Source organism: Phocoena phocoena, chromosome 1, assembly GCF_963924675.1.
Source record: "Phocoena phocoena chromosome 1, mPhoPho1.1, whole genome shotgun sequence".
Lineage (NCBI taxonomy): Eukaryota > Metazoa > Chordata > Mammalia > Artiodactyla > Phocoenidae > Phocoena > Phocoena phocoena.
Window position 1 is genome coordinate 162592173 of NC_089219.1, and position 16705 is coordinate 162608877.

Genomic DNA, 16705 nt, shown 5'->3' on the forward strand with positions numbered 1-16705 from the left:
CCATGGTGATGGTTGCATGTATCTGTGAATATATTAAAAATAATTGAATTATACACTGTAAATGAGTTAAGTGTATAGAATATAAATTATAATTTCAATAAAACCATTTAAAAGATATTGATACTATGGTGAAAAAACTATAGCAGCTACTATTAAAAGTTTCCTTGTCTCGTTAAGCATAGTGCTAACTTACAGATCATTTCATCCAGTGTTTGTAACAGTGACCCTGTGAGGTATCAATATCTCCATTTTACACGTAAGGAATTCAAGGCTCAGAGCTTAAAAACGTGAAGGCTACACAGTGGGTAAGTGATAAAGTCAGGTTTTGAACCCAAGTTCATCCGACTTCAAAGGCTCCTGACGGCCTTTTTCTTACAACAAAGGAAGTCTCATAAAGTTGGTTCTCTGGTCCCACAGTGAAGATAAAGACTGGATATGAAGTTAGAAAATTGGGCAGGGTCTAGGTCACCAAGGCGGTATAACAGTTGTCCAGGTGTGATCCGTAACTCTTTACCCCCAAACCACCTCTTGAATTCATTCTCTTTCCTCCTTGCTACTATTCTAGTCTAAGATAACCAACTTTGGTGGTAGATTTGAATCAAATGCAATCACTTTTAGTGGACCTAAAGGCTGTATAATTATGTAACTGCTTTACTGCCCATTTCTATATCCTTGTTAACTGTTTACAACTTGCAGTTAGTTTAGTGATATTAAAGTCCAGTGAAAAATACCCCTGGAATAACTTTCAATGTGTTGATGGGTTAGGTCATAAAATGGTTTTATTTCCCTTTTTTTGGCCAAAACATTTAATTTACTGATCACAAGTTAATTCTTTGACATTTTCTGCATCAGTTCCCTGAGAAACTATGCCACTTTAGAAACCTTAAATATCTGCTACACTTGAAGTTGTCTAGTTATACATATAAAGTTATCTAATCATATATCTGCCTGATTGCTACAATATTTTCTGCAATACAGAGGAATGTCAAGGGACAGGGCAGAACTGATACCAACTGGAAATGTGCAAAGCAGTATTTTGTTTTAATGGACAAGAAAGAAAAAGCGGCAAATTGTACAGCGGGAAAAAAGATGTAATATGAGGTCATCATTACACTGTATCCCATTCAGAATTAATTACTGTCAAATAAACCTTTGCATGCCGTTCTAGCATACTCTTATCCAAATCTTACTTATCCTTTTTGGTCATCACAAATGCTTCTAGCTCCAGAAGTCTTCAAGTTCTGTGCAGGCAGAATGAACTACACCTGATCTTTCTCTGGGTGCCAAGATGATTTACCTTACCACGGTACATACTGCTATAAATTATTAACATACATAGACGGTACACTGTATCCTCAGTTTCTAGTTCAGCGTTTGAGACACAACAAACAATCAAAACTCTGCTGAAGGGGTCAACTGTTAACAGTTATCTTAAGATTCAACTATTCCATTGATAATCAAAGACAGGCCAATTGCTAAAGGTCCCAGAATGAGTATAATCCATAAATTGTTTAACGACTGGTGTTTCTGTAAAGTTATATAAATACAATTATACATAAAAGCCTGTAAAATGCAGAGCTCATTCAGAACTGGGAATTTGTTTGCTTATGACCTATCGTTTCTGAGGGGCAAAAAGTACATTATTAAAAATACATAGCACATGTCTATATTCACCAAACTGCACTGATTTAAAAAATTATTAACTTGACAATACGTTTTTCTTGTCAATATTTTTATTGTGCTATTTGCTCAAACGAATGAAATGAAGTGTTTTCTGAATTATGTTTAGATCTTTAAATTACCCATTTAACAAGTTAATTTAAATAAATTTAATATTCGGTAAATGACAAGCAGCTTAAATACAAGTTTGATAATTATTATTAAAAAAATTAATAAAGTGAAAGTCATAGTCAAACTTTCAACAAGGCAATGCAACGTTTATCACTAACCTGACTGAAGGGCCGCACTCGTACTGCCACTCTCACACTGTCAATACTTGGCATAGGCATTTTCATCATTTTCCCATTATTCATATTATTTGGTAGAAAAATAATGTAGCAAGTCCACTGCTTATGCTTCACACTGAAACACTGAAAGCGTAGCCAACAAAAGCAGTCTGTTTCTAGACAATCAATTATTAATGGTCCATTCATTACACTATCCATTACCTGTTATAATTTTACAATACTTGTTTATTGATGAATTTTATAGCCCACATCAAGCATCACCACTTAATTGCATACAGTCACATTGCAGAGAACAGTGGTTTTTCTTTTCCTTTTCCACATTTACTCACACTCTTTACCCATCCTCAATATTCTGTGCCTGAGGTCCTATGAGAATTTGTCATTTTAAAACCTGAATATTAAGGGATTTCTGCGATGCAGTAGCAAGCTCCTTCACGGCAAGAATATTTATAAAACTTGATCAGACTTCTCATTCTATGAATATCAGGCACATACAAGGTGCACTGAATAGCCACGAAACAGATGTATTTTACATTTCCTTTCTGACTACTCAAACCCTTTGAAGAAGTTGCTAGTGAGCAGTGAACCGGTCAGTCTAACCTGGATAATCAGTCTCTCTGAATAATTAAGAGACTTTAAGGATAACAGCCTTTAAGCTTGCTGAACAAGAAATGCCAACATTATATTTAACCAATGCATTACTTGGAAAATTACTAATTTGAGGTAGAATGCACAAAATATGTTAAACTACAAAAAAGTGGCAAAATTACATGCCCATAATTCAATTTCAATACCGTTAACAGCCTTCCCAATTTATGATTAGAAATCTTAATCACAGAAGCAAAGTGCATACATTATAAAACAGCAACTTAAAAAAACCAGTTCAATCATCTTCATTTTAAAATTGGTCTAATACTTTTAACCACAGAGAAAGAAAATGGAACCAATACCTACTAGCATATAAAATCATTATTAAAACAGAAATCCCCTCTCAAAAATCTAACAGACACACAGACTACTGTGAAGTATACACTTTATTTAACATTCCAATAATAAGCTATATTTACATATTATATAAATGTATGAAGTCTTAATATATAAAATAGAAAAAACTGCCTGGACTAAAAGAATCACACTCCATATGGAGTTACTTTACTTATTGAAGACATTCTGTTTACAAAAATTTACAATAATTTATATAAATTATTTTTCTTCCAAATTAATGATTTTTAATAATCCACACAATTCTGATGACTTTACAAATAGGTGAACGTTAAAAACTGGAAAAAAATTACAGCATTTTTCTGCGTAGAACTTGCTTTGGAAAAGAAGACAATTTCTTCCTGCTCCTCCCAAGACTTTTTCCTGTTACTTCTACAGTCTTTCTTGGTTTGCTCTTTACTCCATCAACTGGGCTTGCCAAGGGGGAAATCAGCTTAATTTCTACTGGAGGAGGTGACCAACTTTCTTTTTCTGTGTTTCTGAAATAAAGATTTAATTTAAGTAACAATAAACATGTTATAATATAAAATGTAATTGGCTTCCCAATATATTGAAAGAAATTTTAGGGATTAGTCTTTTCTAGTGCTTTATTTTATAAAGGAGAAGTGAAATAAAACTTTAGTCAAACTAATCAGAGGCAGAGTTAAGGTTTCACATGATAGAAATTTTCTTTATGATTGGGATACTCAAAACAATTACTGCTGAATTTTCACTTAAATGTTTCATATGTATTAAAAAATACTACTGGGTTACAAGGAGGGGTTAAGTACCAGTAGCCAGTCCATGGAATGAGAGCCCAGCAGGCCCATAATGAGATGTATGAGAAACGACAATTCTCAAATACCAGCAATTAGCAACTGTGTATATATTTTCATAATACGAAGTTTTCCACATATACAGAAAGCCAATTTATATGTAGTGTTATTATAGTCAAAAGCTTTCGTTAAATCAGTTTTTTTTTTTTTTTTTTTTTTTTTTTTTTTTTTTTTTTTTTTTTGCGCTATGCGGGCCTCTCACTGCTGTGGCCTCTCCCGTTGCGGAGCACAGGGTCCGGACGCGCAGGCTCAGCAGCCATGGGTCACAGGCCAGCCACTCCGCGGCATGTGGGATCTTCCCAGACCGGGGCACGAACCCGCGTCCCCTGCATCGGCAGGCGGACTCTCAACCACTGCGCCACCAGGGAAGCCCTAAATCAGTTTTTAAAGTAAGATAAAATGGATTGATTACTTTGTACTTTTATGAAATTCAACTTAAGCAAAATATATCTGAAATGGAGTAATTTCCCCATGGATGAAATTTTAATTGCTAATAGTGAAATAATCACAGAATTTTAAAGTGTTTAACGAGTTTTACTGATAGTTATCTATCTTTACTAAGGTGAAACATCCCACTCCCTGTCAAATAAACCTTTGCATGCCGTTCTAGCATACTCTTATCCAAATCTTACTTATCCTTTTTGGTCATCACAAATGCTTCTAGCTCCAGAAGTCTTCAAGTTCTGTGCAGGCAGAATGAACTACACCTGATCTTTCTCTGGGTGCCAAGATGATTTACCTTACCACGGTACATACTGCTATAAATTATTAACATAATTAGTCTTCTCTAATTTTAAGAAACAAAACGGAAAAAAATAATAGCATAGGAAAAGTCTTACTTGCTTGCTTGTTTTGTTTTTGCAGTCCTGGTTCCTTTCACTTGTTGCTTTGCCACAGTTTCAATTGATTGAGCATCACCTTCCTATGGGTTAAAAATTTTAAAAGATGAACCTTATGTAATTAAACAATTGAAATCTAAACTAAAAAGTTCCACCCTAAGTCAAGGAATATAGCCAAACAGTGCTAAATGAATTTAAACTTAACAAATATCAAATGGACTCCTTATATGTTTTGGTAGAAACCCTGGTCATCTAGGACAGCTCATTATCCCTTATCCCCACACACGGTTATCCCCAAGTCTTATCAATTTTATTCTGGAATGTTTCCATTGTCCCCTGCCCTTTTGTTCTATTGACTCTGTCCAAAGCCAGGCTCTCACGGCATAAAAATTAGGCCACCAGTGACTATTTTTCTTCCCTAGAATTCCCTTTTCACCGAAACTACTTAAAGCATGCACAAGGCTATTTGCTGGTTTGTGAACAGCCCCACCCCCTTCCTCATGCATCACCAGGCTTCTGTGCCTTTGCATCTGCTGTCTTCTCCTCCAGCAATGCCCATCTCCTTTACCTACAGGGTCTACAGGGTTATCTGGGTATAAATGATTCTTATCATGCTGTGAAATAATTATCTGTATTTTTGCCTCTTCAATTAAACTGAACTCCTGAAAAACAAGGAATCTGCCTGAATTATTTTTGTGCCTTTGTCCTTGTATAGTAACTGGCTCACAGCAGATAATTCAAGACATACTATCAATTAAAACTGGTAAATATAAGGGTATCATGCTCACATTCAATCCCTAAACTATTTTTATTTTAGAGTTACATGCAACTAGTCAGTTCTGAAACACTCTCTCTCCAAGTGTGGTCTGTGGATGACACTCCAGGGGGGGTCAGGGACCTACATTTTAAATAAATACAGCCAGCTAATTATGGTGGATGTATTTATTTAATTACCTTCCCCTAATAGGTAATTTAAACTACAGCTGCCAATAATAAACCATGAGTAACATACCAATCTGTCTTAAAGGTAGTATCCCCCAAAGTGCAGAAAAGACTATTTTGGACTTAATAGTATAAAGGTCTGCTCTTTCTTAAGAAGTTTATGTAGGAAGCATTGCTTAAAAAAATAAAAAGCATGTTTAAATACACACGCAAATAAAACCATGCATTTCTTACCAGTTCAGCCACAAGTTTGGATGTATTAGATGTGTTTTTCCGCCTGGTCCTTAAAGTAGGAGGTGAGAAGACAAATTGAGAAGATAAATCCGAAACGAATTCTTGCAGCTGCACAGGAGGCTCTATTTTTTTAGCTAAAGAAAGGTAGAAAGAAAGAACAAAACACTGTATATCTATTTATATATATCTATTTTATGTATAGAGACATATAAATTCAACTTGCAACAAAAAGCAAGATCTGTGAAGTGCAGTTAAGGGCAATAACGCAAAGCACAATAAAAAGAGGTATGGCATATTTGAAGGTTTGAAATATGGTATGGCAAAATGAAGGTTTGTGGCAAGTCTATCAGTGCCATTTGTCCAATAGCATTTGTTCACTTCATGTCTCTGTCACATTTTTGGTAATTCTCCCAGTAGTTCAAACCTTTTCATTATTATTATATTTGGTACAGTAATCAGGGATCTTTGATGTTACTATCGCAAAAAGATTAGCCTCGCTTAAAGCTCAGATGATGGTTAGCAGTTTTTAGCAATAAAGTATTTTATAATTAAAGTATGAACATTTAAAAAATACTATCACACACTTAGGAGACTACAGTATAGTGTAAACATAACTTTTACTGGAAAACCAAAAAAACTGCCTGACCTGCTTTAATGTGATATTTGCTTTATTGTGATAGTAAGGAACCTAATCTGCAAATATCTCCCAGGTATGCCTGCCCTGTGTAACCTGAGCTACTTTGCTTCATAATTCCTACTTTTCTAGAGGCAAGTTTTTTATTTTAAGAAGTAATTTTATTTACAAAGAAGAGACTCAAACCCTCTTTCCTTTCAGCTTATTCTGAGCCAGTTGTTCCATGCAAGGGGAACAACAGAAAAGTCCACAGCATAACAGGAACAAAGCAAACAGAAAGTAACAATACAGAAAAACAGGCTGATAGGAAGATTTTCCACAGACAAATAGAAATGGTTTAATTAAGAATTACTTGAAAGTATGTAATTAAAAATATTTATCGGGCTTCCCTGGTGGCGCAGTGGTTGAGAGTCCACCTGCCGATGCGGGGGACACGGGGTCGTGCCCCGGCCCGGGAGGATCCCACATGCCGCGGAGCGGCTGGGCCCGTGAGCCATGACCGCTGAGCCTGCGCGTCCGGAGCCTGTGCTCGGCAACGGGAGAGGCCACAGCGGTGAGAGGCCCGTGTACCGCAAAAAAAAAAAAATCACACACTTCATCTCAGATTTTTTCCCTGTTTTTACTATAGAGTCTCCATATTAATGGCAGTTTAGCAATGTAATTATGGAAGTGGCATGGTGCAGTTGAACCAGTCTGCCAGAAATTAAATCCTAGCTTCTGGATTTATTAGCTGTGGGACAAAAAGCAAGTTACCTAAACCTCTCTGTGCCTCAGTTTCTATAAAATGAGATTCAAAATGGCCCTTTAAAGTTACTGTGGAGATTAAAGATTAGAATAAAGTTAATATATGGTAAGTGCTTTATGGATGTTTGCATGTTATAATGTTATTATTTCAAGAATATAATTTACAAATCTTTGGAATAAAATTCCCAAATTACAGTTCAATGATATTTCACCTACCGGGACAATCAAGAGTTCTATCAGATATCAAATTCTGTAAAGCATGTGATTTTTAACAAAAGAGGGTCAGAAATAAAAGTCATCTCCGCTCCCAGCTGATAAGTGGCATAAGTGGCACTGGTGGTAACTCCTCTCTTTTGCAGTTAAGATACAGGCAAACAAATCTATGCTCTACGAAAATGATACATTCTATTTTTCTTTTTCCAGGCTACCAGGAGCAACAGCTTCTTTGGCTTTTCAAAGACCAGCTCATATTTTTCACCTACAGTTCCCCACTGCACCCAAAGGAATAAAGAAGGAAATACAAAAATACATTATCACGCGCAAGAATGTTCAGCCCCACCATTCCTTCCATACGCTTCTATTAGCCAGACAAGACTTTATTATACTTGCAACTCCTTGCGTACTTCGGTAAGCTTCCTGAGGGTAAGTTTTGGTGGCCAGTGCTACTTAAGGCCTAAGAAGTTCAAAAGTCCTATAGATTCAAACCCAATAATGTACTGGTAAACAGCTTTCTGGGAAGGAAAAACCAACAACAACAAAAAACGCAACTCTGATTTACAGCATTTGCTTATTTCTGTGCTATAAATGTTCCATGGCTGGCTCACAAAATTCCTGAATATTTAACAACTGGCTCTCACTAGCCAGCAGGAATCGGCTCCAAGACATCACTATTTATTCATTACCTGGGTGATGTGGGTGCTCAGTTTTCACTGAATTTCAATTTCCTCATTGTGGAAAGAAGGAATAATAGTACCTGTACTACATTGGGTTATACTGAGAATCAAATGAACTGGTGAATGTATACCCTAGTATAGACTCAGGTATACAGCAAACCCTTCTTAAATATCTGCTGCTGAGTAATGGAATTTGAGAAAATCTATTGAAATGTAAAGCTTTACATTCTTTTTAGTTAGTGATTCTATGATATCTGTTTCTTCGACATGTTTCAATTAAATAGAGGGTGGCCTCCAGCTTTCTAATCATATAATATTTCTGTATCCACTCTTCTCTGTACCTCCCACCCCTCCTTGAAGGAGTTTTTTTTTTTTTTTTTTTAAATGCAAGTTGAATAGGCACAAGGGACAGAAGGTATTGTAGGAGTGTAGAAACTATAATCTGAGGGCAAAATAAGAAAGGAAACTAATGATGGTGTTAAATTAACAAAAAGTAGTGAATACTCAATACTCACAAGAACCCTACGTAGTAGGCATTATTACCCACACTGTAAAGATGAGAAAACAAGATTCAGAAAGGTTAAATGATTTCCTGCCCAGCTAGTACATGGCAGAAGTGAGAAATCTCAGTCCCAAATTTCTTATCTAACCTCTCTCTAACCTCATACTAGAAGATGCTTATTGTTAATACCAGAAAATCTGAAGACAATTCAAATACCTGGCAGGAGAATGCCTGAGTGATCTGCAGCACATAAGTGAGACGAAATGCCACACGTGGACTCTATCCATGTGTAAAACACAAACAAAAAAATACAAAACCACGAACACTCAGGGTTTTGAGGAAAAATGCTCATGAAATAAGTAGGAGGTGGGGGGAGCAGTATATATATCTATACACAAACCGTAGTTTGTTGGGTTTTATAAAAAACAAACTATATATTCAACTAGAAGGATATACAAGAAAATGTGAACAGTGGTTACTGGTCCTCTACTTGACTACTTTTAATTTCTAATTTTCTGTGGCAGGCATATATTATTTTTATTACAGAAAAAAGTTATAGTTAACATGTATACAGATGACGACTATGTAAAGATAACAAATATCAGAATCATTGAGATGTTTGGCTATGCTCTACCAAAAGAACCCCCAAATTTTGCGTTTACTATACTCTAAAAGTCATTAGAAAAGTATAAAAGAATTGTTAATGACATTCTTCTACCACTCACTGTTCCATTTTAACTTTTATCTAAAATAGCAGCTTAGTAAAGTCAGCTAAAATCTCACACATTTGGTCATTTCATTTTCCTCCATGCCAAGTATAAGCATAACCACACTTTCCCAACAGCATGTAAAAACTGGATTATACAGTACTACCAAAATCTCCTATAACTACAGATCATTTTTTGGTCAAATGATCAATTCTATGGCAAAAGGCCCTTTCCTGGGCTTGTGCTATGTAAATATAACAACTGGACTTCATGAATACAATATACTTAAAGAGGTTTTTACACAGTGAATGTTGAAGACAGAAAATTTCAGTTTGCAGGTTTTTAAATGACTTATCTTTCTCTTGGCCTTCCCCAAGTCAGGAAGCAACTATATAGGATGTTCACTAATGCATTTAAAAATGCATGCAATAGTTTAAAAAAGTTTAGTAGAACAACAAAGACACCTACTTTACTTACAAGTCCCTAATCTTTATCAGCACCTTTTTAGACCTTTTTCCTTAATTGTCTCCCTCACTGAATTCCCCCCACCCCGCAAGAAATCTTAATAGCACAGATAATACTGTATATCTGTTTATGTACTTTATGTATATCTCCGCCTTATACATAAAAAAGAGTAAGATATTTTCACCCTTTTGGGAGAGACATCACTCCTGTTGAGAAGGTATGAACTATACCAACCAAACAGTACAATCATTAGCTCATTTATCGTCAGTGAGGGAGGTTGGGCATGTAGCCTTGCCAGTTCATAGACAATAGGGAATATGGATTTAAATAATTTCTGTATTGTAATCAATAGAATTCTACTGCTGTTTCCCTTCAAAACAATTTGAAGTTGTGGACATCACCTGGGATATGAGCCAAAAATGATGGTTCTATCTGGGGAGAAACCAAAATTAAGTCACATGATATAAGGGCAGAATGAAGAGAAATAATACTATTCTAAAAAATTAAACCAATGTCAAGTGAATTATAGGATTTAAAAAGTCATGGTGAAACAGAAATTCTTGAACCTAAAAATAAACTTTAAAATATAAAATATTTAAATTTTACTATCAAAAGATCAAAATTGGTTTTTGTCTTTGTTTTTTGAAGGGGGAGGAATTCCCTGTAACTACAAATCATTTTTAGAAGAAATAATCCATTAGTGCCTTAACACAAAATCTAATCATGTTTGAACCAACAGAATTTTTTTAAACTGAAGACTTTGAATGAGATGAAAATTATGCTTTGAAAAGAAATAAAAGTACCTTTCTCTTTCCTTGGAACCTTTGACACAGGAGAAGAAAATAAAAAAGACTCATTTTTTGGTTCCGAAAGGTCTGGCAACAAGATGGTCTTGCTAGATCTAGTCCTTGTGCTATGGGAAGATCTAGTCAAAGCAACTGTGGCAAGCAATTTTTCTTCTCGGTCATTTGGTTCTTTGTCTGTCATTTCTTCATCTATGCATTTTTCTGATATTGAGCGTAATAAACGTTTTTGGCTTTGGTTTTCAGTCCTTTTTGTAAGCTTCTTCTTAGAGCTCATCGCTGTAACAAGGTCCTCATTTGGCACTAAAACTGATTTTTCTAAAGCTGGTTTGCCAACATCAGCATTTTCACTTTTAGCTGGGGTGTTTCTTGTAGATCTCCTTGGGATGCCGAGACCTTCTCTCTTCTTGAAACTTCTTGCTTCCTTAACAGCCTCGGATTCTACATCTTCAGATGGATTGATTTTTCTTGGTCTACCACGTTTCCTAGGTGTAGCAGGAGTATCAAATTCTGCTTGAAGAGTCAACTGGGATGAACCAAGTTTGGAATCTTCTATTACATCTGACAGACTAACTTCTTTCTTTTTAACCCGTTTACTATGTTGAATTGGCAGCTGCTCTTCAATGGACTCCCCATCTTGTTTATATCCTGTATTTTTAGAAGTTTCCAAATTAGAACTTCTCAATTTCCTGGTACTTCTGCTAGCACTTGCTACTTTACTGACTTTCAGATCATTTATAACTTCAACACCTTCCTGATTTTCGAGAGGTTTTTTAATTCGTTTAGGAGTCCTTTTTGTAACAGATGAAAGCTTAACTTCTTTTCTAAAAGAAGTTTCTTCAGTTGCTGGTTCCAACAGCTGAGATGATTTTAAACTTCTTAATTCCCTACCTGGAGTAACCTGTAATTCTGGTTCCACAGAATTAATATTTTCTAAAGTGTCTTGATTAATTTCTTTTTTTCTCCTTCCTCTCCTAGGAGTAATAGAATTTTGAGGTATTTGCTGGTTATGAGATATTCCTTTATCATCAGAACAGGCACTTTCAAAAGCCCCTGAAATTTCTTTTGTTTTCCTAGTTTTCTTCATAACTGAAAGTCCCAGCATCTCAGGAGTAGCAACATCTGCTGACTCGTCCTGTTGTGCCGATTTGACATTCAGGTTTTGGACACGTCCTCTGTTGCGAGTTCTGGAGGAAATCATGTCATTAACCTCGCTGACATTTATAGTCACCGTACTTGTTTCCTGAACAGTCTTAAATGTAGATTTGGCTAACCTGGTGGAACACATTACCTTTTGGCTTATTAAAGGTATGTTTTCTTGAATAGACTGTTCCATTGTATCTGAAGTAATTTCTTTACTTCTTGTGTCTTTAATTACATCTAATAAATTTTCTGCGATTGCTACTTTAATTGGTTCAGGCACATATGGTAATGTCTCTACCCTTTGGGACTCCTGATCACTAGTTATGACAGATGGCAAATTTGCAACATGTCCGTGATTATCATTTTCGCCACTGTATACGTGTTTTTCCTCAGTGGCTGCATTAGCTGCTTTAGCTAGCACATTAGATGCTGCAGAATCACCTGTCTCTACTTCTCCTTCTTCACCTTCCAAAATCAAGGTAAAGTTGCTCTGTGGCACAAAAAGTTCCCCATCTACTTCAGCAATGTCACACTCAGCAGAGTCTTTGTTATCAGGTAAGTCACAAAACTGTTGCTCAATGGTATCAAAATTGTATCGAAGCTTAAGAGTTCCTGAGGGATACAACTCACTAAATGAAAGATTCCTAGCCTCTTGTCCTGAATCTTGAACTTCAAGCTTTTCATGTTCAATTACCTAAAATGAATTAAAGATAAGAGACTGTTAATGTATACATTTATTTTAACCTAAAGCATAAATTTTTTTCATGACCACCTCTCCCTCGGTGTATGAATTGTTAAACATAAACTACATTTGATATGGCATGTACTTATGGGTTTACTTTATAAAATATCCATTTAAGCAATCAGACTTTCTCACTCAGTCAAAATAACTAGATAGAAAAAGATTGAGATTCTGAATGGAATTAAAAGTAGAATTCTACATTTCCCTGGCTAAAAAAGACAGTCTTAACAAAACCTTAAAAATTATTATGATGCTAACAGTTGTGATAATTAAGGACTTATTCTATTCTCACCCAAGGAAAGAAAAATTAACTGGAGAAAAAGAAACAACCCCCAAACTGTGTTTTAATGATAATCCCCAAATTACCTAACTAACCACACTTTTTCTAAACAGCATGATCCCCATAAGGTTGAAGAAGAATTCACCTACATAAGCTCCCTTGGGCTAGACTCAATCCTCTTCCCTTTGCTGGGGCTGCATAAACCATGAAATTCCTAAGGCTTTCAAGTTCAGTACCTCTCTTGCAAGGGTTTGGTGGAAGAAGGAATGCTCCTTGCATTTACCTTTTGGTAAGGGAAGGGGAGAAAAAGGAGGAGGCAGAAAGTAACAGAGAGATCTCCTGACCAAGAAGGTAGAACATTACCACCCACCTAAACAATGACATTTTCCCACTCCCCAAACATTCAGTGAAATGAAAGACTGGAAATACCCAGAAATGAGGATTCCCATTTACACCATGCCCACAAATTGTGTTAGCTTCCCAGCTGAAGGAACAGGGACTTTATCCATCTAACTCACGGTGACAATACTCATGAAACTGAATATGGATAACCATGACATTTCTATGAGTTAAACCTCCCAAATATTATATAATCACATCTCTATAAATAATTAGAAGAGGTGATTTTTCTTCATCTTAAATTCATGTATCATATAAAAGTTGCCTGTTGATAATAAAAGCAGATATTGGTGGACTCTAGAGACATGTAGTGACATCGAAACTATCCAGAAGCATCATATTTGAGAATAATTGAGTACAGTTAAATAGGATTCTTTCCCCACCCCCCACCCTCCCCACCCCACCCCCACAAGTATGAATGGTGGGGTGGGGAGGGTGGGGGGTGGGAAAGAATCCTATTTAACTGTACTCAATTATTCTCAAATATATGCTCTGGATAGTTTCGATGTCACACATGTCTCTAGAGTAACCAATATCTGTTTTCTTATGGCTAAAAGAACTTTTATTTGAACCGGATACTGAGCAAAAATTAAATAATAAAATTGTGACTTCTTTAACACAGCCTTTTGGTTTTCATGAAAAACAATTTCTTACTTAAAGGATGTGCTCTGTAATTCCACAATATATTTATATACTTTTTTGAACACAGATTTTTATAAAGAGGTTTTCATATAGTAGTCAAATAAATGAATACATTAGATTTGAACTATGGTTTGAAACCTAACTAAACCAAAACTGACAAAGAAATGAAAAATTATTTTTTTTACATGAATTTCTTGAGTATCAGGAGAATCATCAGAAATTGGAGGCTTTTCTTCTGGTAAGTCAACACTTGCTTTTAGTACATCAACTTCTATTTCATGATCTTCTTTCAAGTTCAGTGCTGTTTCCTGGTCAAGCCTATGTTCAGAGATAATAGGGCCTTCAGAGATAACAAGCCCAGAGCTTCCACCATCACCAAGAACATCAGCCATAGCTGAAAGAAAAATGAGAGTTAATCTCCCATATTTTAAGCTAAAAACAAAAAAAGATATATACACAACTGGGGAAGCAAACAGAAGGGAAAAGCCTGCATTGCACTTAATGTTTCCTTGAAAAACTGTCATAGTGCCAAAAAATTTCTAACATCTTAAAAGAGGAAAAGCCTATGAGGATTTACATATCACTCCTGTTTCATCATTATCCAATCACTCAGTTTAAACAATACATATTTGCTTTCCACAAAAATAAAACACAGAAGATAAATTTTACATTTAAAAATGACAACTTTGGTTTTTCTCAACTAGAATATAATTCTTGCCCTTACTGTGAAACTTCAATATGACGATAAACTGCTCTGAGGAGCTCAGATGTGTTTGTTCCTTATTAATCTGAAAATTATGTTCACCAGGTGACTACTAGACAACCAGCTATCCTTGTTGAGCCATTACAGAATTACATGAGGGACATGCAATCTGGGCTTTGATCTGGCTGTGAAAAGGACTAGATATTTCCCTTTTGGCAGAAAGCATCCAAATGGCCACATATTCTACCACTTAAATAAATTGGGGGGATCATAAAGAAAAATTTCTCCTTATTTTTCACCTTCCTCTTTAAACAACCTTTACTGGCGAAAACAATAAAATATTAAAAATCTGTGCACACTCCTTGACCCAGCAAGGCCACGTTTAGGAATCTGCTCAAAAGAAACACTGACACAGACTGTGCAAAGATGCATACACAATAATATTCACTGCAGAAATGAGACAGCAAAACAAACAAAAATGGTCATCAGCTCAAACTGTTCACCAATCAGCAAATAGTTAAGCATACCACAGAACATCCATACTATGAAATACTATTATAGCCACTAAAAAAAACAGAATTAATCTGTATTAATGACATGGAAAAATATCTTAAATATACTGTTAAGTGAAAAAAGTTGTTGATTATAATAAATTTAATTGTTAATAATTTATAATAGCTAACATTTACTGAGCTTTTATTAACAGTGAAAGCTATTAAATTTTATAGACAAAGAAACAGAGGTATAGCTCATGGTCTCATACATAGTAAGTGCAGAACAGGGTTATGAACCCAAGCAGTCTGTTTAAATCCTTGGTATTCTCCATCCACCGCACTTACCTCCTCTTTCAACATACTGGGAAAAAAAAATGCACAGGAAAAAAACTCAGGGAAAAGACACTTAATAATAGATTCTTAAACTGGGTAACCGGGTTATGGGGATTTTTACTTTATATGTGAGACTATGATTTCCTGATTATTTTACAGTAAATATATATTACATTCTTAATGGGCGGGGTGGGGTGGGGGGAGAACAGATCTACTCAAGCTTGTCCTAAGCCCTATTCATAATGTGACAGGCAGAAGGATATAACGGTTAAGAACATGAGCTCTAGAGTCAGACAGTGTCAACACCATATGTGAAATGCTTAGACAAGTCCTCACGTGAAATGCTTAGACAAGTTCTAGGCACAGGCATTCAAGGTGTCTGCTTTTCCTAAACCCAACTGTGAGTTCAATGAGGAAAATATATGTTCCTCATCTCTGTATAGTCAGGGTCTGAGAGGAGGCACTCAAAAAAAAAACAAATTCCATGTATCTGTTCATTTTCCCTGGAGCAAATTCAGTCATTTGAGATTATTTTCTAATAATAATAAGCCAATCTTGGCTATATGTTACCACAAACACAGAATAAATATGGAAGTTTCCCTGTATATATACCTGAATCTCAGAAGATCAAAAAGCAGGTGTGCAGTCTGGCTGGGGACTGGTAATTTACTTTGCTCTTCTTTAAATATGTCCACAAAAAACATTCTAAGACTTCCACTATGAGAACCAAAGAGTGTTTTATAAGCAACCCACTGTTTGGTAGCTAACACACCTCCTCAGAATTCTATTTTTAGCTGGGGAAACAACTGGAGAATAACTGAGATAACAAAGTCTGGATTATTATTCAGATTCTTTTGTCCTAAGAATAGAACACTCTTTAGACACAACACTAAAATGAAATAATTCTAAAGTCAAAATAATACATACATTTATTGTTACCTGCTCTAACTGTAGAGGTACAGCTTTCAACAGATACTAGTCCTTCGTCTAAAACAGGTACCTTGGACTTCGGGGTGAGGATTTTCCTTTAGAAATTGAAATATATACTTTAGTGTGTAAGAAGATTCCATCTGCTATAACTTGCTTTACCCAATTCTTACTTTTCATTTTGTTCATGAAAACTGAGGTTCAGAGAAAATACCATGCAACTTCATCCAGAATAATACTAAATAATTTACAAGTGAATTTAGAAACAAGTAATGCTATATTTGTTTTTCCTATTTTCTAAATTTTTTTTGTTGAATACAATGGCATGACCTTAAACTACAAATAAAATGATTTTAAAATGCTGGTCAGTATAAATTACACTTAGGCCAATTTTTAATTATCTGTGGCCACATTCTTCAAATAAATCTATCAAATATTATAGACATTTCCCCCATATACTCAGTAGAATCAGATTCAATATGTTAATGCTAACTG

General features: G+C 35.5%; 2 protein-coding genes across 2 annotated transcripts in view; both read right to left on the reverse strand.

The window, feature by feature from the left end:
• LOC136118419 (kinesin-like protein KIF28P) overlaps positions 1 to 2018 on the reverse strand; it is an 85101-nt gene extending 83083 nt beyond the window's left edge. The window contains exon 1 of the mRNA XM_065871692.1: positions 1950 to 2018. Within this exon, the coding sequence (XP_065727764.1) occupies positions 1950 to 2018 (69 nt within the window). The remainder of the gene's footprint in view (positions 1 to 1949) is intronic.
• AHCTF1 (AT-hook containing transcription factor 1) overlaps positions 1716 to 16705 on the reverse strand; it is a 69769-nt gene continuing 54779 nt past the window's right edge. The window contains exons 31-36 of the mRNA XM_065873226.1: positions 16211 to 16308; positions 13939 to 14147; positions 10548 to 12384; positions 5800 to 5933; positions 4624 to 4706; positions 1716 to 3448 (exon numbers count right to left, since the gene is read on the reverse strand). Of these exons, the coding sequence (XP_065729298.1) occupies positions 3259 to 3448; positions 4624 to 4706; positions 5800 to 5933; positions 10548 to 12384; positions 13939 to 14147; positions 16211 to 16308 (2551 nt within the window). The 3' untranslated portion in view covers positions 1716 to 3258. The remainder of the gene's footprint in view (positions 3449 to 4623; positions 4707 to 5799; positions 5934 to 10547; positions 12385 to 13938; positions 14148 to 16210; positions 16309 to 16705) is intronic.